General features: G+C 50.3%; 1 protein-coding gene across 15 annotated transcripts in view; it reads left to right on the forward strand.

Annotated features, from left to right (window-relative positions):
• The window catches only part of NAV2 (neuron navigator 2), a 741,392-nt gene that overhangs the window by 663,285 nt on the left and 57,804 nt on the right, over window positions 1-20,303 (forward strand). For 12 of the 15 annotated variants that reach the window (XR_009249837.1, XM_058688453.1, XM_058688452.1 and 9 more), the window contains 7 exons: window positions 1,537-1,675; window positions 9,701-9,992; window positions 10,740-11,442; window positions 14,098-14,565; window positions 15,237-15,302; window positions 16,683-16,727; window positions 19,172-19,332. Coding sequence is in view for 14 of the 15 variants with exons in the window: in XM_058688453.1 (XP_058544436.1) it covers window positions 1,537-1,675; window positions 9,701-9,992; window positions 10,740-11,442; window positions 14,098-14,565; window positions 15,237-15,302; window positions 16,683-16,727; window positions 19,172-19,332 (1,874 nt within the window). In the remaining variant the exon portion in view is untranslated. The remainder of the gene's footprint in view (window positions 1-1,536; window positions 1,676-9,700; window positions 9,993-10,739; window positions 11,443-14,097; window positions 14,566-15,236; window positions 15,303-16,682; window positions 16,728-19,171; window positions 19,333-20,303) is intronic. The other 3 variants (XM_058688444.1, XM_058688449.1, XM_058688447.1) reach the window with 2 other exon arrangements.

The raw sequence follows: 20,303 nt of genomic DNA on the forward strand, positions 1-20,303 counted from the left end.
TTTATTTATTTTTGAGACAGAGAGAGACAGAGCATGAACGGGGGAGGGGCAGAGAGAGAGGGAGACACAGAATCGGAAGCAGGCTCCAGGCTCCGAGCCATCAGCCCAGAGCCCGGCGCGGGGCTCGAACTCACGGACTGCGAGATCGTGACCTGAGCTGAAGTGGGACGCTTAACCGACTGAGCCACCCAGGCACCCCGCCTTTCTTACCTTTCTAAGCCTCGGTCTCTCCACCTGTGCGATAGAAAAACAGTAATACTTACCTTGTTCCACTAGATCAAGTAGATGGGGTTTCATTTCTGTCGGAAGCTTACTTGGTGGAGCACTCGACTTCTCACTCCCGTGAGTTTAAATCCACAAGTGTTTACCGAGCACCTGCTGTGTGCCTGCCACCCTGCAAGCAAACAGAGGAGAAGGTGCAGCAGGCTTGGTTGGGAGGGAGGTGGGCCTTGTAGATGCAAGGACTAGGGGAGGCCTTTCTGAGGAGGTAACACGCGAGATGAGAAGGAGGCAGGAGCCAGTGTCCAGAAAGAGGGAAAACAAATGTAGGGTCTTGAACACAAGAACCCTGTTGGCCTAGAAGGAACAGGAACCCACGAGGCCGGACTGGAGAGGGAGGCCGGATCAGAGGGTCTTGAGCAGCAGAGTAAGGAGTTGGGGCTTTCAGTGCCTGAGAAGCCCCTGCTCAAGTATTATTAGGCAGTGGAGCCATAGGATATGTTCCTGTTTCGGAAGGATCGTCCTGCCTTCTGTGAGGAAAACAGATTGTTAGGGAGAAGCGGGACTGGTGGCCTCTTTGCAGTAACCCAGGGGGTGCTGAGAGCCTCCGGAAGGGCACAGCGGCAGGAGAGGTGGAGGGCTGTGCGCACGGGGATACATTTTGCAGGGAGATGTGGCAGGACCAGGTGATGGGGTGGGAGACGGTGATGAGGAGGAGGAAGAACAGTTGCTTGGAGACTTGATTTGAGCAGTAGGCGTGGTCTCAGTGGATTTGTGGGTTGGGAGGTGAACTCTGCTAATGGAGTTGACAGGCTTCTGCCGACTGCCGTGGCTTTCCTTCCCTTGGCATTTCACTTCAGGAGTGGAGTCCAGAGAATTCGGACTGCAGCCTGTCTTCCCACTGTCACCCCAGGGAGCATGCTGCTCTTGACTCTCCCTGTCCTGCTTCCAGCAATAGTCCCCACACCCGTCACTCTTCCTCCGCTGCCGGGTCTGGGAAGTAACCATCGGCTTCTACAGAGTTCCCGAGATAAAGTTGAGGGGGGTGGGAGGTGGGTGGGTCAGCCACCTCTGCTCCGGAGAGCGTTCTCCATTGGCGGGAAGGTTTGTTTCAGCCATTTCACCCATCTGCCCATCCAGAAGAGCAAGGGTAAAAAAGGTGGTGCCCTTGAGATGAGCCACATTAGGGGCGCAAGAACTTTGCCTGGGGTCTTAGGACACAGGGACCCTTCGGGGACGGTATGCACTTGTCCACATTGTTGGCTTGAGCTGACGCAACGTGAGGTTTTTGTGCTCAGGATGTGTTTGTCTCGGCAGCTGGGATGACAGCAGCTCCGTCAGCAGCGGCATCAGCGACACCATAGACAACCTCAGCACCGATGACATCAACACCAGCTCCTCCATCAGTTCCTATGCCAACACACCTGCCTCCTCTCGCAAAAACCTCGATGTGCAGGTAAGGAACAGGCTCCCCCAAAGGCCCCTGCCAGCAGGGAGCCTCGCGCTTGTGGACCAAGGGGGCCATGTGGGGTGAGCAGAATCCCCAGGTCCGTGAGATGAGGCCTGGTCCGCTCAGTGCCCGTGCACTCATTTCTCCACCTGCGAGAGAAAGGGGGTCAGGTAATGGGGCACCAGAAACAGGAGTGGAGACGCCTCACCGTTGTCTCTGAAGGCCTTGATAAAACCATATTTCCTTCCTGAACCTTAGTTTCAGAATCGTCTTTTTGTTGTTGTTGTTGTTGTTTTAAAGAGGATGCTGGACTCAGTTGGTCACTCTGAACCTGGAGTGTGTCCCCTCCTGGGCCCCAGGAGCCACTGCCGTCCAGGGCACATGCTGGTCTCTGTAGAGTAATGAGGTGGGAGCAGACACTGACAGTCCTGGGCTGGAAGACCGGCCTGTCCTGCCCAGAGGTTGGCAACCGTCAATCTGTAGGTCACACCCTCCTGCTGGTGGGTTTTCTTTGCTTTATGGTATCCTTCTCTTTTTAAAATTGCATCATTTCACCTGAAAAATGAGATTCTGGCTTCTCCTCAAAAATCGGAAGCTCTTGCTCTCTTGAACCTGTGTTCTCCGCATGGCAACAGTCAACAGGTGTCCAAGTGTCCCCACCCTTCAGACACATGTCCCTGTGTGCCACAGTTGCCACTGGCCAGCTGCGCCCTTCAGTGTACCTGCCAGACGCCCAGGTGGTTAGTTTTCAACCCCTCCTTGGAAACTCTGAGATTGTATTCCCCGGGTACTGTACCACCTTATATTTGCTTCCAAAGTAGCTTCATGTGGGCACGTTCACTTCCTTCACAGCGCTCCTTGGTGGTCAGGGGGACTGGTTCTAGCAAGCCTGTTTTACCAGTGGAAAACTGAGGGGCCCTCCTCATGACAAGCCTCCAAGTTGGGACTGACCAGCGCAAGGACTGGTCGACTGTGGTGGCACTGGGACTGGGAACTTTCATGGTGGGTCCCTCCCACCAGTGGGGGCCACTATCTCCAGTGAAACCACGTGAAGGTCTGATTGGGCCAGTCTCCCAGAAGGCTCTCAGGGAGGGCAAAAGTGACCCTGCCCCCCTGCCTTCACTCCCTTCCACACTCGTCTCCTTTCTCAGCTCTTTCTCTGCAAGATAGGACCTGCTTTGGAAATTTCTGTGCTTTCAAAGGTATCTTTTTTTTTTTTTTTTTTTTTTTTTTTTTGAGGACAGGGCTAAATAAAGAACATGTCAGAGTGTGGGAGTACTTCTGTCCCACAGAAATGTGGACACTGACTGCCTGAGGAAATATATTAGGTGTTAGCTCAGGGATTGCCTGTGACTTTTTGAATTTGCACTTTTGCCAGAATTTCTAATTATTGTTGAGTGAGAGGTGAATTGTGGTGGTTATTAAGGGGAAAAAAACGTGGGTAGGCACAGAGATGTTGGAGGTGCTGATAATATTCTAGATCTTGATCTCAGTGGTAGTTATAGAAGTATGTTAATTTTATAAAATGCATTCAAGCCGTGTACTTAAGATTGTGCGTTTAGTATATGGATGTTATACTTCTATTTAAAAAGGTGATCTAAATCACCTGAGATTTAAATCACTGCCTAAGAAGCATCACTGATCAGTGATTAGACACAAGTTAGAAACACCCAGCCAGCCTGTGTCCCTGCCGCCTACCCCTTGCCAACTGTCACAGTATCTACCTGTTTTCCTTTCCTCATGGATGCTTTTTTTTTTCTGAGACTCTTTCTAATTTCAGGGTAACAATAACAACCAAGCTTTTAGACTCTCCTTAGATACTGAGGTGGGGAACCAAGAGAGAAGAGAGAGGGAGAGACAGAGAGGGACGGCCGGGGGTGGAGAAAGAGGGGGAAAGGGGGGAGGGAGGGAGAGATGAGTAAATCATTAGGTTTCTCTTTTGTTTACTTTTGAGGTAGGATGAGTCTTGCTTTTTAAGATGACGTTGAACCAACAAAACCCTGTGTTGGAAGAATCTCCTTGTCCTTTGTTTCCCTCCCGCAGAGCCAAAATTGGCATCTGTTTCCCACGTTGATACAGAGTAAGCCTCTGGGATCTGCAAATGATTTCCTATTTGATATACTCAGGTCTGGTTTATGCCAGGACCTCCTCCTCTTTGGCCATCTTTGGCTTTGATCCAGAAAATGTCACCTCAAAAAAGGTTCAAATATTACACAAACATGTCTTTTGATCAGGCTTAGAAAGCTAATTTCAAGGGATGCAAGGGGTTATATTCGTCGTTTTCTTTTCTTTGCTATAAAACTACCTGAGTTTAAAATATTTAAAGAAAAATTAAGCAGGTAGGTCTTGGAATAAAATAAAGGCAGACTTGCACCCATGGTTACTAGGATTCCTGCAGAGGTGATTTCTCTGGCATCTCTTTGTTCCTGTCCAGGGAGCATCTCCAAATATTTGAATCAGCGTAAATTGCAGCCTCCCCCACTCCTCCCCTCTTACCACTCTGAGGAAAGCTAAGGGCCATTACTCCTCTCTGAGCAGCATCAGGCAACGGGAAGATGCGCGCTGCCATCATTCCCCAGGGCTCGTTCAGGTTTCTGTCGCAGACTGGTTTCCCCCGATCGAACGGGGAGCACACAGTGTCCCAGGCAAGGCATGGAGAGGCGGGAAGCAGCAGCGGGTCAGTGCGTCCAGCGGGAAAGCAGGCTGAGGACAGGTTGCCCGGCTGGGTTTTCGAATTTGGAAAGCCTCTGAGGAACAGCTAAAAGGAAATACATCCAAGGATCGGGAAGGTTGTTCAGAAGCCTAAGGAGCAGCCTCGTTAGCGGAGCGGATAACAGAGGAGCCGTCCCTGGGAGATGAAAGTCCCCTTTGTCTCTGAGTGACTGTTCTCCTCGAGGATGTTGAGGGGCACGGAGGGTGCCCTCAGCGGGACGCGTATGCCCAGGTGTCCAGCACTGGGCCTCCGGTCACTGCTGCGCGGCTGGGCAGAGGATCTCCCTGCTTGAGGTTTGACAGCCTCTTGGTAGACGTTCCCCATTTGCACTGGTGAGTCTGCTTGAGCAGCCAAACCAATTGCGGTGTCAGGGAGGAGGAGAAGACTCTGAAGTCAGGGTTGAGCTCCTGCTTCTGTGGCATCCTTGGATAAGCTGATCAGACTCTTCAAGCCTCTGCCTCCTGGTCCATAGCATCACGGTAATTAGACTTGTCTTGAAGGACCAGTGTGGTGGTGGCGGCATGGAAATACTTATCTCAACGTGCTCTCTCGGTGTCTAATTCTTGGTAGGTACTCAAGTTTCTTCTTCCTTTTTCTCTTTCTTCTTTCTTTCCTTTCTTCCTTCCTCTGGGTTACCTGTCCCTCTGCCTCCCTCCTCCATTCATGTCAGTAACCAAAATTTGACTGTGTTCTTAATATATTTTGCAATTCATCTTCTGTTGTGCCGCGTTTTACTTTTAGGACGATGTGTTGGTGGCAGATGGCTTTAACAAACACCCACGCATCTCTCCCCCACGTAATCGTCTATCCATTCACACCCTTGGTCACTCAGTGTTTCCTCTCGGTCTGTGGAACGTTTCATCCCAGGTGCCAAGGTCCAAAGAGGCCTATGGCACACCGCCTTACATTTTCACTTCCTGTGAAGTTTTTAGTAAAATATGCAAGGCGGGGGAGATAATTCCGTATGAGTTTAGTTTTTGCCACTCCAGGAAATAAAGTTCTGAATTCCGTGGCAGGGATTCCTGTCCTGTGTGGCCTCCAATGAGCCTGGAGCTCTCTGGATGTTCTCTGGATGTTAGACTGGATTCAGGGATAGGGTTTGGCGAGGAGGAGGGGCGCCCCTTCTGCTCACCTGCTAGGTGCTGCTGTTTGTGACTTTAGGCGGGTTACTTCCCTTCTTCACCCCTGTACTTTCCTGGTCTGTGAAATGTGATAATAGTACAAGGTCAGAGGATTAGATGAACTAATAACGTAGGCAGAGGGACGCGGTGCCTACCTGGCAAGAGAAGTGGCCAGGGATAATGCTGACGTTGCTGATGTTTTCTGTAATTATGATAGTTGAAGCTCTCAGTTTCTTGATCTGCAGGGGATGTAGGCATGAAGAGGGCAGGGTCCTGGCTTCTAGAGGCCTGTGGCCCCAAAGCCAGGAAGACGAGTACCCTGTTCACCCTAATGCAACACAGAAACGGGAGAAATGCTAAAGAAGGACAACCAAGTGCTAGGGATTTTCAGAGGTGGGAGAGTTGCTGACAAAAGAGCCACTGTTTGAGTTCCTCCACACTTAGCTCATCAGGTCTCTAAGACTCCCGTCTGTCGTATCTCCATTTTATACACAGGTCAGAGCCCCAGAGGAGGTAAGCTGCGCCCTCAGGGTCACACACAACAAAGGACTGGCAGCACCCAGTATGTGAGCTCACGCCATGCCCGTGTTCTCCCCCCCACATCGGGCCATGTGGCCCCCACCTCACTTCTCAGGCCCACCTGGCTTCCACCCTCTCACTTTCCCCCCTGTGATCCCGGAGCGACCTGGGCCCTCAGGGGTGAGCCCTCCAGAATTTCGGGCCTCCTCCCCACCTATGTATGGTTGTTTCCCCGCCTTCCCTCTGGGATGTTGAAGGAGTGAGTGGACTTCCAGGTAGGGGCAGTAGGGAAATCTTCTCAAAATTAGGCGCCATTTGAAATGAGAACAACTGATGAGGGCATTGAGAGCCAAGAGAAGGGAGCGGCTCTTTGTACGTCCCCCTGCAGCTGGCTTGCCGCCCTTTGCTTCTCAGCTCTGGGAACAGAGACACTGGGCCTTCTTCGTTGTATCCCTAGTGGTGCCCCCATACGAGCCAAGAGAGTGTCCCAGGACAGATGCCCGCTATACAGAGTAGAGCTGGGAAGGCTACCCGCCCTGGACCGAGTTGGGGCTGTGATGGTTGGACGATTGTTCTTTCTAGAGGGGGATTCACACCACAGTCCTGGGTCAAGACCACGCACGCGCTCTCTGCCTCTGGTTACGTCAGCGTTCTGGGGAGTCGCACCCAAGGCTAGGCTGGAGCTGCTCCACGGCTGGAGTTGGGGAACAGCCAACCAGCCAGTATGGAAGGAGAATCTACTGGGTGTAGGTATTGTGTTAGGTGTTGCTAGGCATGCGGAAATGTCTCATGTCCTCGGACCTCTTTTCCGGGAAGGCTGTGTGGCAGAGTGGTTAAGAGATGGGCTCTGCGTTTCAGATTCCCTAGAATCCTCATGTCTCCGCTTTTTCACTGTGTGGTCTTGGGTAATTTTCTTTTCTACTCTGCACCTCAGCTTTCTTATGTAAAATTGAGAACATGAACTGTAACTTCCTCAGAGATTTTTTTTTTAGCCCAGTGCCCAGCGCATAGTAAGTACTTAATAAATGTTAATTGTTACTGCTACTGCTTTTGGCATTGCTACAATTTGATCAGGGAAAATAAGGTACGAGAACATGAAAACAATAATACAGTAACCCAGACTGTGGTATGTGCTACATTCTCGGTACTTCCTAGAGTGCATTAGAATGGGTCCGGGGGCGTCTGGGTGACTCAGTCGGTTGGGCGTCTGACTTCGGCTCAGGTCATGATCTCGCGGTCCGTGGGTTCGAGCCCCGCGTCGGGCTCTGTGCTGACAGCTCGGAGCCTGGAGCCTCCTTCGGATTCTGTGTCTCCCTTTCTCTCTGCTCCTCCCCTACTCATGCCTGTCTCTCTCTGTCTCTAAGAGATAAATAAATGTTTAAAAAAAAAAAAAAAAAGAATGGGTCAGAATGTACTTGAACGTAAACTCCAGGAAATCAAGGACTTGGACTTGTTCTTATTCATTGTAGTATTCCTAGTCCCTGTAAGTTTGCCTGGCATCTAGTGGCACCTGGTAAATATTTGTGGATTGAATCCTTCCAGAGCCAGTCTCTTTCCTGCCTCGGGGCCTTTGCATGTACTCTTTCCTCTGCCTGGCATCCTCCTCCCTAAACTCTTCTCAGTAAGTTTCTTGTCACTCTTGAGGGCACTTCTTTTTTTTTCAACGTTTTTTTTTTATTTATTTTTGGGACAGAGAGAGACAGAGCATGAACGGGGGAGGGGCAGAGAGAGAAGGAGACACAGAATCGGAAACAGGCTCCAGGCTCTGAGCCATCAGCCCAGAGCCTGACGCGGGGCTCGAACTCACGGACCGCGAGATCGTGACCTGGCTGAAGTCGGACGCTTAACCGACTGCGCCACCCAGGCGCCCCTGAGGGCACTTCTTCCAAAAGGCCTTACCTGACTGCCATCCCCCACCCTCATCATCATCGTCTAAATTACATCAACATACTTCACTCGCATACTCCGTGTCCTTTTTCATGTAAGATTCTTCATAATTCACGACAACTCATTTATTTGTATTTATCCAACCTTTACCTCTTTCACTGGATTGCAAATGCCAGAAGGGCTAGAGATTAGTCTTACCCACAGATCCTCAGACCGTCCATGGTGCCTGGCAAACAGCAGACAGCTGAGGATATTCTGGTTGAATTAACAAACTGAAGTGTTGACAGGAAGGAACACGGGCTGTGGTAGTTGGGACTAGGACTGGGAGTGGGTAGCTTTGGTCTCAGCTCGTCTGTAAAACTGAGGGGTGCTGTCCTTACCTTCCTTGACCAGAGAGTGGTCAGGATCAGAGATCGTTCTGTTGAAGTGTGCAGTACCTTGAAAAGCTTGTGTTCCTTGGTCCCCTGGTTGAGCTCCTGCTCTGTGTTCGGATGTGGGAACACCCTGTCTTGTGTCCCTCGCCACAGGTGAATGGGGAGCTTCCCACAGTCAGGGAGTGAGCGTCCTGTCCCCCTCCTATTTCTGGCACCTAGTACCCAGAAGGAACTCAGTATGTGTTTGAGGAATGGCAAAACAAGCGAAGCCACACACAGGGTGGCCGTGATGGATGAGAGGAATTTATAAGGGGTGCGGGGTTGGGTGGGGGTGGTAGAGAGGCCACCGTGCTGACAGGCGATTTAACTGGGGCTGCTTGTCTGTAGTTAGCTTTGTCTCATTCGGCAGTGTGTCTGCAGAGGAAGGCACGGGTACTACTCTGGGAGGAAAGGCATTAGGCCAGATTCTTGCCGGGTAATCATTCTCATTTCCTACCCTGCTGGCATTGCCCACCGTTGGTATTTGAGTATAGCACACACACAGGAGGTGTAACTCAGGGTGGCCACCTTAAAGTGTTGCTAACTCCCATCCCCATTCTCTGCACTGTTTCTCCCCCCTGGCATCCCCCCCAACTGGCCCCAGCCCCCTAGGGAGGCCCCCAAAGCATTCTGGTTAGCTTTGCACTTTTTCACCGCAGTGAATCATTAACATCACACTTCTGTCCCCTCCTGGGTTCCATGGCCAGCAGGTCAGGGCTCTTCCAAAGAAAGCTGGCTAATTATATCCCTTGTCTGAACAAAATCCCACAAGAGGAGCAAAGCGGTGGCATATAAATGGAGCCGGGTGGGAGCGGGCACCTCTGACTAGCACGGGCAGGGGGGTGGGGGGAGTGGCTTTTGAGGATTTGTTTCCTCCCAGCCCCTCTCTCTCCCTGATCCGTGTGGAACTTGCAGCCACCCTCGCTTGCTCGGGCTGTGTGTTAGACTGTGGTGCTGTGCTGTATTCAAAGACTGCTGCCAGTGGAGTGATAGGAAGACGGCAGAACAAAGGGAAACAGGGCAGGAGGCTGGGTGCTGGATGAAGATTGGTCTCCGGAGTTAGAAGCCAGGTGGCAGAGAGTTGGCTGAATTCTCCCCACGTCTCCATCTGCTCATGGTTCTCCTCCGTGGGGCTCTGTCCCCCTTAATCCCCTGGCCCCTCCTACTCTCTCCTACTCTCCCTCCATACTCCCTTCTTGGACATAGTTATATCCTCTACTTTCCTTGAACCAAAACAGGCTTTCTAGCAAGATAACCAGACTGCAGAGGCCCAAACATTTTCAAGTATTTACCTCTCATCGTATTGGCATTTTTACTCTGGGTTGAGGGGCTCCTGGCCTGGCATTTGGGAAGGACTGATTCAGAGTCTCATCCACAGACCGACGCTGAGAAGCACTCACAGGTGGAGAGGGGTTCCCTGTGGTCGGGCGATGATGTCAAGAAGTCAGACGGAGGGTCAGACAGCGGCATAAAGATGGAGCCAGGGTCTAAGTGGAGGCGGAATCCCTCGGATGTGTCTGACGAGTCTGACAAAAGCACGTCGGGCAAGAAGAATTCTGTCATCTCCCAGACGGGCTCGTGGCGACGAGGCATGACGGCTCAGGTGGGCATCACCATGCCCAGGACGAAGGCGGCTGTCCCGGCAGGCACGCTCAAGACCCCAGGCACTGGTGAGTAAGAGGTTGTGCTGTCTCAACTCTGCATTTGTCGGTCTGAAAACCAAAACTGCAGTTTCTCTAGCGAGAACTTGACCTTGTTTGTAAGTCCCCATAAATGCTCAGGTATTTCTTCTTAGAGTTTAGACTCTGCTATTAACCAGCTTTCAGAAAGGTTCACATCTCTACCTTTTTCTAAGCGGAAATACATAAGTGTGCAAGCCTCAAACTCCAAAGGTGGTCCTGCTGCTGAGACGTGTTGATTTGGTTTCACCATGTGCTACGGAAGAGCCAACATGCCCCAGTGCAGGCTTTTCAAGGGCACGTGTTGACGAGCTGTCTTCATGTCGAGTTAATGTTGTCTGTGATTTAGGGATGTGTGTAAACAAAGCTGGTGTTTTTGCAGGAAGGCAGAGGGTGCTGTTAGGGACAGCATCTTAATGGACAGAGAAGGAGAGGTCAGGAAAGGGCAGGATCTCTTTCCCAGACATATCAGTGATTGGCTGGCTTCGCTTTGTCCTGGGTAAATTTAGACTGCTTTTGCAAAGGAACGAAACCATTGACATCTCCGAGAAGGCTCACGGTGACAGTGGTAGGCTCGATTATCTTTATAAAAAGCTCTTTCCTTTGCCTCCCAAGGCTACTGCTTTCCCCAAGGAAAAAGTGAACCAGTTCTTTGGAGGAGGGGAGGGTTTTTAACAAAAGGAGTCGTACAAGCTGGCTTCTCGGTTTGCAAGCTAACCTTGCTGCTCTCTCTCTTAGGAAAGACAGACGATGCAAAGGTGTCTGAGAAAGGAAGGCTGTCTCCCAAAGCCTCCCAGGTGAAGCGGTCCCCGTCCGACGCGGGCCGCAGCAGTGGTGATGAGTCCAAGAAGTCCCTCTCGGGCAGCTCCAGGACGCCCACTGCCAATGCCAACAGCTTTGGGTTCAAGAAGCAGAGCGGCTCGGCCGCTGGTCTGGCCATGATCACAGCCAGTGGTGCTACCGTCACCAGCAGGTCGGCCACGCTGGGCAAGATCCCAAAGTCGTCTGCGCTCGTCGGTCGGTCTACCGGCCGGAAGACGAGCATGGATGGGGCTCAGAATCAGGACGATGGGTATCTGGCTCTCAGCTCCCGGACGAACTTGCAGTACCGGAGTTTGCCCAGGCCCAGTAAGTCCGCCAGCCGGAACGGGGCTGGGAACAGGTCTAGCACCAGCAGCATAGATTCCAACATCAGCAGCAAGTCTGCAGGCCTGCCGGTGCCCAAGCTGAGGGAGCCTTCCAAAACGGCCCTGGGCAGTTCTCTGCCGGGTCTGGTCAACCAGACGGATAAGGAGAAAGGCATCTCGTCCGACAACGAGAGTGTGGCTTCCTGTAACTCTGTGAAAGTGAACCCAGCGTCCCAGCCTATGTCCAGTGCGGCTCAGGCTGCTCTCCAGCCAGGGGCCAAGTACCCCGATGTGGCCTCTCCCACGCTCCGCAGGTAAGGGGGTAGACGGCACTGAGCAGAACTGGAGTACATGGAATGGCCTCCTGAATGAATAATTTTTTTGTGCCTTGGTGAAAAGAGCTTCTGTTTTTCTCCACTTCTGTTTGGTTAGATCCTGCCAGTGGTTTTGCAGTCAGTTGATTATTTATATTTTCCCATATTGGGATGAAAAACCTGAGTCAGCATCCTGGGTTTGAATCCTGGGTCCACCTTAAGTAGCCACCATGTATCCTTTCTTAACCATTTGCTTCAGTTTGCTCATCTGTAAAATGGAACACCTACCCGAGAGTGCTTGCGAAGATTAACCTGTGTAGCCATATCTGGCCCATGGGAAGTACGCAGTCAAAGCTGGCTACTGTCTGAGATGAGATCTTAATATACCCCTAGACCCGGGTGGGTACAGAGGGGAAGGCAGAGGGCTTTTTTACCCCCTTGTCTTACTAGTTCTGTGGGTGAGATTCTTCATCATTATGCCAGACTGTGATCTCAGCCAGATCCTTCGCTCAAATAGCCCGGTATATCCCCCACCTACTTTTTTTCATACTGCATGCTTAATTCCAAATTTGTCTCTGAAATTTGAGCTTCGTTTAAAAAAAAAAAAGAAAGAAAAAAAAAACCTTTTAAAGCAGAAGTGTTTCTGAAAAAGAGAAATTAATTTCTTATTACCTCAAAAAGACATTCTCCCTAATTTCCACACCGAATGGAAATTCTCATGTGAAAATACTATTATTTTTTAAACAGGTCCTTTTAAATTTAGACAAATTCTATTTGTTTATATTGCCTCGTTATAATGGCTACTGGACCGTCCTCAAACTGCAGCCGCATAGGGCAGAACTCATCTTCCCTGGAAATGTCTTATCACAGGAAAGAGTAGAAGTCCCAAGAATAAAAAATTAAGTCGCAAAAAATAAAAACTATGTGCACGTGTATGTATTTGAAGGCGAATAGGAATGTTTGAAAAGACTTCAGAAGAAGCCTGCCATGTGAAAGGTATAATGAAGCAGTTCACTGGTCTTTGTCTGGACTTGATTATTAGAATTTCAGTAATGATTAATTTTTCAGGGGAAGGTCCTCTTGAGCTGCTCTTTGTTGTTTTAGCAGATTGCCTTGTAAATGAAAGTTTTCTCTGTTTCTTGCCTCAAGTATTATATGTAATATTCACTCTTTGGTATTATAGATTTCCTTTAGTAACTACAAAGGTATTTTACTAGACCCTTAGGCTACTGTAATAGAATACTGGAAAATGCATGCAGATTCTTAGGCTCTAGATCGACTAACTTTCAGCCAATGCCTGTTAATTACATTTTTCCTAAATCGTTAAGAAGTGTTCTCAATTCTCTCTTTGTGCATTAGTATGGAGAGGAGAAATCTTAGATGAAGCGATAAGCTCTCTTCAAATGATTTGAAGGACTAGCAGACAAAAAGTTGGGCTTCCTCTGTGTAGTGGAGAATTAGGGGCAATGAGTAAAAGCGAAAAAGGTAGATCAGATTTTGGTTTTCTAGTGGTTGGGAAGTGCTTGACAATGGAGGGTGTTACCCTTTGAAGTAGTGAGGTTCCTGTTACTGGAAGTATGTAAGCATTCTAAAGCCAAGATTCCTTGAGCAAGAGGCTATTTTATTCTCTGATTGTCATCAGGCAAAAGTGTTTTCTAATCTGTCACCAGATACCCAAGTGAGGACTGATTATGTGTGTGGATGTTTGTTTTTACAATAACTGGGATTTCTAAGGACTCTTCCGGAAAGAACAGAGATCGGGATCGTACCATTGAGTAGCTGGCTGAAAGGCAACCTGCCCGTCCTAACACATAGTAGTTTCATCCCTTTGCAGAGATGCACATCCCGCAAGGATTTTGGTGGATGGAATTATTTGTGTTACTAGAGCACATACCCGCCCTTTGACTTGAAGACAGTTCTTCCACTCTTACTGGAGAGCCCTGTTGCCAAAGGGAGAGACATACGTGCCGTTTCCTGTTTTTGGACAGCACATTTTTGGTCACGGGCGGGGGGATGACTTGGAATGACATTTCTGTCACAAAGACCCAATGTGTCTGGTCTAACATCTTGTGACCCCAGCAAGATCTCTCTCTAGATCCCTGGGTAGGACTAGCCACCCAGCTTTCAGACCGGGTATTCACGTGAGCATAAATCTCTGACGGGCTCATCCAGACCTAGACTCGTGTTCTTGACTGTTCATGTTGTCCTTAGACGCCAAAGCACCCGAGTCCCTTGGAACAGAGCTGTCATAAACTGAGCACCTGCTTTGTCCCTGGGGTCTCGGATACAAAGATGATTTTGGTAGCTCTTTTCCCTCTAGATGTTTCCTGGGCCAGGCAGTTTCCCAGCTACCCCGTTTATGGAAATAGAGGGAAGTAAGATCCGGGGCCACCATGGCTAGGCCTTAGAAATTATTCTGCAGTGCCCTTGGGGTCTCGGCTGCAGCTTAGCACTTGAAGCTGGAGCCTTGTGATGGCCAGTGTCCAGGCCCGCTGCGTGGCGGCCTTTCCCAACGGAGCACCGTTTCAGTGGCGATGACCGTGCCCCTCCCCAGGATTCCCACAGCTCCCGTACCTGTGCCCCACCCTCCTTTAACTGCTCGGCGCCCCCTTGGTGCTGGGTGTCCGACCCGCACAACCCTTTGTCTCTTCACAGACTCTTTGGTGGGAAGCCAACCAAGCAAGTGCCCATTGCCACAGCTGAAACCATGAAAAACTCGGTGGTGATCTCCAATCCTCACGCCCCCTCCACCCAGCAAGGTAACTTAGAGTCCCCCTCAGGCAGCGGCGCCCTGAGCAGCGGGAGCAGCAGCCCTCTCTACAGTAAGAATGTGGATAGCAACCAGTCTCCTCTAGCCTCCAGCCCCAGCTCAGGCCACTCGGGCCCCTCCAACAGCCTCACCTGGGGCACCAATGCCAGCAGCTCCTCGGCGGTCAGCAAGGACGGCCCGGGCTTCCAGTCCGTCAGCAGCCTCCACACCAGCTGCGAGTCCATTGACGTCTCCCTGGGCAGCGGAGGGGGCCTGAGTCACAATTCCTCCACGGGTCTCATCGCCCCCTCTAAAGACGACTCCCTGACCCCCTTCGTCAGAACCAACAGTGTAAAGACCACACTGTCGGAAAGGTGAGTGCCGTGCACCTGTGTCTCTCAGAAGGACACCCTTCCAGCAGTCCATGGGTTATGTTAGGAGTCCCGAGCGTTCATTCCCCTTTGCCTGGAAGGCTGCGCTCTTTCTAACCGCTGCTGTCTTTCCACGGGGAAGCCCGTTTGGGATGGAAATAAGCTCGGCTCTGCTTCCTGTCATCTTTTCCCGCGTGATTATCCTCCGTGCTTGGAGGTGCTGGAAGTCTCTTGGGGGCAGGTCTCACGCTTCCGTCTGAAACGGCATTCCGCCTTTGAGGTCCTTCCTTTTTATTCTGTTCGCTCATTAGCTGCTTGTTTGCACCCCACCCCGCCCCGCCCCATGATCGTGCAGGCAGAGTAGATGGCCGGCTGGCCGTGGCGTGGGTGGCAGAAAACTCGAGGTGGCTGGGTGGATTCGGTGGTCATCACGGCAAACACCCTCCTACCGAAGGGTTGCCAGCCCGAGCAGCAGGGCATCAAGAGGCTAAAAGCATCCTCAGCGCTCTGGGTTCTGCTGCAGTGTGGTGTGTGTTAGTCTCTCCACATAGGCAAGAACGCCGGGAACAGCACTGGGAATGAGAAGAATGTTCTAATCGTTGTGTGTGACCACACCTCCCCTTTCTTCCCGTCTAACGTTCCTTCTCTTATTTTCCACCTGCCTGGACTTCTAGCCCTCTCTCTTCCCCTGCCGCTAGCCCTAAGTTCTGCAGAAGTACTCTGCCCAGGAAACAGGACAGGTAATGACATTGTAGGCCGGGGCCCGCACCGAGCCTCCGGGTCCCTCTGCCCGTCTGTGTCGAGCCAGACGTCTTGTGTGAGGCTGTTGGCCTGAGGCTTCCGCTTGTGTTTGTGGCTCTGGTGCACTCTGTGACCCCAGACATGCCAGTGAGGGTCTGTTCCGCTGTCCACTGAAGCCCCGGAGGCAGTGGGGTCGGGCTGGCCCCTCTCCCTACCCAGCTTGGGACCTTGGGACCGGGACGGCAGAAGCTCTCACCTGCATCTCAGCCTTCCCGTGGCATGTTCCTGCTTCCCGGCTTCCCACCCTTTCTCCCTCATCTCTCCCCTCTCCCTCCCAGCCCAGAACCGATCTACCACCCACCGTGCGTGCCACTCGACCCTCACCTTTGTCTCCCCCACCCCTACTCCCCACACAGCTGGCCCTTTTCCCTGGAAAAGTCCTTTGCTGCCCTTTGGCTGTTGCGTCTTGCAGGCTGTTGTGTTCTGTGTGCCCATTTCCCGTAATGATAACGAAAAAGAATCCGTGGAGTGTTGAGGCTTTACAAACTAAGCGGCTTGTGTGCCCCCAGCTGCCCTGTGGGTGGGCCTCAGAGATGGATACCGGACCTTCAATTTGTGGGGGAGCCACAGCTTGGCCAAGCATAATAACCAGATGTTGTTTTATGCTAGGGAAAAAAAAAATAATGAAAACCCTCTTTACCCCGTCAACGGCAAAAACTTTGCTTTTCGTTGGACTCACAGACCAAGCTTTTACACCCTTGTTCTTTGGAAATGCAAATGCCTTGACTTTATCAGCCAGCAAGTTGTAACCTGCCCCAGCTCGGCCAGGGGGGGCTCAGCTCCCAGATACGCCAAGCTAAGAGGGACCTGGAATTCACTCTGTTACAGATGAATTCCAAATATGCAGACCGCTGGCCTCTTGAAAGCCTCCAGCAAGTCCCTTCTCTCGCTTGGAATCATTGTCCGTGGCATTTAAGGCTGGGCCAGGGTTAGGGATGCAGGGAAGCTGGCATCTCTCTCCCCGAGAAGCAGTGGTGGTAGGACAAAGGTGGGTGACTGGGCAGCAGGAGGTGTGGGCTCTGCTTCGACGTGGGGCGGCCCCTGTTTTGTGCTGTGAGCCTGTGGAAAAGGAGGAGGAGTCGGAGTTGAGTGGATGCCTCGGGCCTCCTGGTGACTTGGGGGAAGGTACGGACTAGGGTCAGCCAGCCCCAGGATTAGGCTTCTCTTGTTTCCTGTGGATGTGTTGCATGTGCAGCTGGATGAGGGAAAACTCCCTGGTGACGTGAGTCTCTTGCTCCGTATCTTCGGCCCCTCCTCACCTTGCCTGCTTTTCCCTGCGCTTCTCTGAAGTTCTCATTTTTGTTTTAACTCTCCTACAGTGACCCGCACCTTGATAGGAACACTTTGCCTAAAAAAGGACTCAGGTATCTGTGTTTCCTCCTTGCATCCATGCCATCCGGTGTGGCTTTGGGGCTTGGCTGTGTGACTCTCATGGCTGGCGGGGGTTCGGGCTGGGCTGGGGTCCCTGCTTTGGCCACCGCAGCGGGGCCTTCTGAACGATGGCTCCCCTGGCACCTCTCATTCCCCTCTCTCCATTTGTTGGCTTTTTTTTTTTTTTTTTTTGCTTGAGCAGAGGCTGTGCTTTTTCAGGCTTCCTGTGGTAAAAAACCATCTCACGAAGGACATCCCTGGGCAAGCCCAGAGAGCAGTTACTGCTACTTCTGGGGCCAGTGGGTTTAATCGATGAGCTCTTCACCATGATCATTCTGTTCACGGCTGTCTTCCAAAAGAAAGGACATGACTTACAGCATCTTGGTTTGTTAGCCAGGACAAGGGCAGAGGAGATAACGATTTCCCTCGAGTTTGAAAATACTTAACTTTTCGGCCCACAGAAGATTGCCAAAGACAGAGCCTTTGCGCTTCCTAAATGTTCTGATCAAAAGGCGTGTCGGTTTTCAGTGCCCAACAAGAAAACATGGCTGTGATTGGCTTTGGTGTAAAGAAAGAAAAGACTGCCAGGAAGGAATGTCCTTCCATTCTTTCTAAGTCATGGCTCACTTTTGGGTGGGTGTCCTGGTTAAACAAGATGCTGTAAGTTCCCCATTGCTCACACCATCTCCTTCACTGTGCCGACCAGCGGGACCCCAGTTCTAACGCCTGTCCCGTGGTCTTATGGTCGCAGCTGTCACTTCTCCTGCTCCTTAAACATCTTGTTCTCTGTAGCATTTGCTGCACCCTGCACTAAGCATTAAGTGCTTTCGCAAAAAAAAAATGGAACTTGGAATGAAATGTTTCATTGCTGTCATGTATGTCTGTAGTTAATAACCTGCCGCTCTTAAGGCCGAGAGCTTTTTGAACAGTAATGCAAGGTAGGTATCAATGCTGCCTTTCAGTAGGAGCTCAAGGAAAGCCAATTCTGAGAATCTTAAGAATAAAAGTATTGAAAATTTCCCAAAGGACGTCCTGTGGGAGGAAGTTCAGCACCATGGCCATAGAGAGGGGGGAGTTGGCAAGGCCTTTTGTGCTTAGCAGTTTTCTTCATGCCTATGAGGGCTGCTTGTGAGTGCTTCCATCATGGCCACTCTTCATAGGAGTCTGACACTGATGCCCCACTGTTGCCCTAAGAGGAAGCTAACCCCTCTAAATATGAATATTTTGAAATGATATATGTGTATATATGTTTCTGCAGCAGATCTAATCTATCAAAGTGATGCAGCTCTGGGTTTTTTTTAATTATTTAAAAAATTTTCAGAATAGGGCTACGTGCTAGGCTATCTTCATGCAATCGATGTGACCTAGAAAGTTGAATGTCCGTCAACCATAGCCAAAACATTAAGGGAGAAACTTTTTTTTTTGTCCCCTCCCACTCTGCCTCCCCCCCCAGCTCCCTCCCCCCCCCCACACATTCATGTCCGATGCCAAAACACCAACAACTCTTTTTCTTGGGTCAAGTGAAACCCCTCTGTTGACCTAATCAGTAGTGACCCCATGGTAATCTGTATATAAGTCCAAAGGCACACTGGCCACTGTGCATTTCAGAAATTTGAGATGCTGCCCGCGGGCATAATGCAAACAGCATGGATTTTGGAATCAGACCTACGATGGATTGGAATCTCAGCACATGATTCGAGGCAGGCCCTCCCCTTCAGTGAATATAAAATGGGAATGACAGCATCTGCCTTGCCGGCTGGGTTGGAGGCGTTGGCAAGATAATGTCTGTGAAGGCCCCCAGCACATCAGAGGCTTTCAGTAGGCCATGACCAGATACATTTCCTAATAAAGGAGGAGGTGGGCCCGTGACTTCCGTGGAACCCAGTGCTTTGGGGTTCCTTTTATGGAGACTTCTCTGATAATCGATTGCAGCAAGGACTGTAAGCTGGTGTCCTCACGCCTTCCATGACGTGTCTGGTTTCTGATACACGGGGATTCATGGCTACTTGGCTTGCGCTCTAGAATGCAGATGCCATGAGCTATCCAATTAAAACGTCCTCGAAGCTCTGACAGCAGTTCATTTTGTTGCTTCAGTCCTGTCAAGGTGGGGGCTTTGAAATGACACTATCATGAATCAACATGCTGCAGATACGCCCAGTGACGGCTCCTTTGAGCATTTACCGGTCTTGCTTTCTTGATGTATTCCCTCCAAACTGAAAGGAATTACAGTTTTCCCCAAAGGCAGCCAAGTAGCAAAAAGGGTTTGGAGAAACTTCATAAGTTTCAGGATGTGGAGTGATGTGGGTTTTTTGTTTTTTTTTTTTAACATCATCTTTGGACCTGTATTTCTTTTCTGTATGTTTATCATCGGCTCCACAGTGTTCATTTCCATAAGCGCTGTTCATAGTTAATCCCAGCCTAACTTCGGTCTGTCCAGGTATACTCCCACCTCCCAGCTTCGCACACAAGAAGACGCAAAAGAATGGTTACGGTCCCACTCTGCGGGAGGCCTACAGGACACCGCTGCCAGTTCCCCTTTTTCCTCTGGCTCCAGTGTAACTTCTCCCTCCGGAACAAGATTCAACTTTTCCCAGCTTGGTGAGTAGCCTCTGATCATTAGCTACGTTGATCAGTTCCATGGGGCAGAGGTTACTCTTCTGTTGTGAAAGAGGCGTGTGGTCACATCTTTCTCCGTGTCTGATCAGCCCTCAGCAATGTGGTTTGATTCTAGGAGATTGGTGGCAAAAGAAAGAGGAAAAAATAGAAGAGATTTTGGTACTCTAGTCAGTAATTCATTTACGTGTTTGTTGTAAGTAGGGTAGTAGCAAAGAGCAAATCGTTCCATTTTTGAGAAGAATGTATTCCATTTCTAAGACCTCTGAAGATGTAAGTTTCTATCTGAAGAAATAGTAGCATACCCCATGTTTGGTCATCTGTATTGCTCTGTTAAGCTGGAAAATAAAGATCAGGTTTTGAGTGAACAACTATTCTTGGAAATGCCTACTACTGACATAATGCTTTGACTGGCACAGTGGGGAGAGGAAAAGAATTTGTAACACAGTCCCTGATGACATGTTAATGGATTCTTTTTCAGAGGAACAAACACACCCACACAGACTCATAAATAGGGTAAAAGAGAACAACCCAAAGCTTTGTATGAAACCATGTAATAAAAACTGAATATGATCAGGTAGCAAGTATTAGAAAAAGAGAAGATCAGTCCTGGCTAGAATCACTGGGAAGGGGGGCACCTGGGTGGCTCAGTTGGTTAAGCGTCCAACTCTTGCTTTTGGTTCAGGTTATGATCTCGTGGTTCACGGGACCAAGCCCTGTGTCAGGCTCTGCGATGACAGCACGGAGTCTGCTTCGGATTTGCTCTCTCCCCCTCTCTCTCTGCCCCTCCCCCACCCAAAATAAATCAGTAAACATTCCTTAAAAAATGATTGGAAGGATGGGAGCTCACTCTTCAAAGACCGATGGGGGGGAAATCAGCTTGCTCAATCTCATCTCACTCTTCAGAGGGCAGCCTTTTCTGAATATTGTGAATAATAAACACGGAATCTTTTTTT

The sequence above is a fragment of the Neofelis nebulosa genome, chromosome 10 (assembly GCF_028018385.1).
Source record: "Neofelis nebulosa isolate mNeoNeb1 chromosome 10, mNeoNeb1.pri, whole genome shotgun sequence".
NCBI lineage: Eukaryota > Metazoa > Chordata > Mammalia > Carnivora > Felidae > Neofelis > Neofelis nebulosa.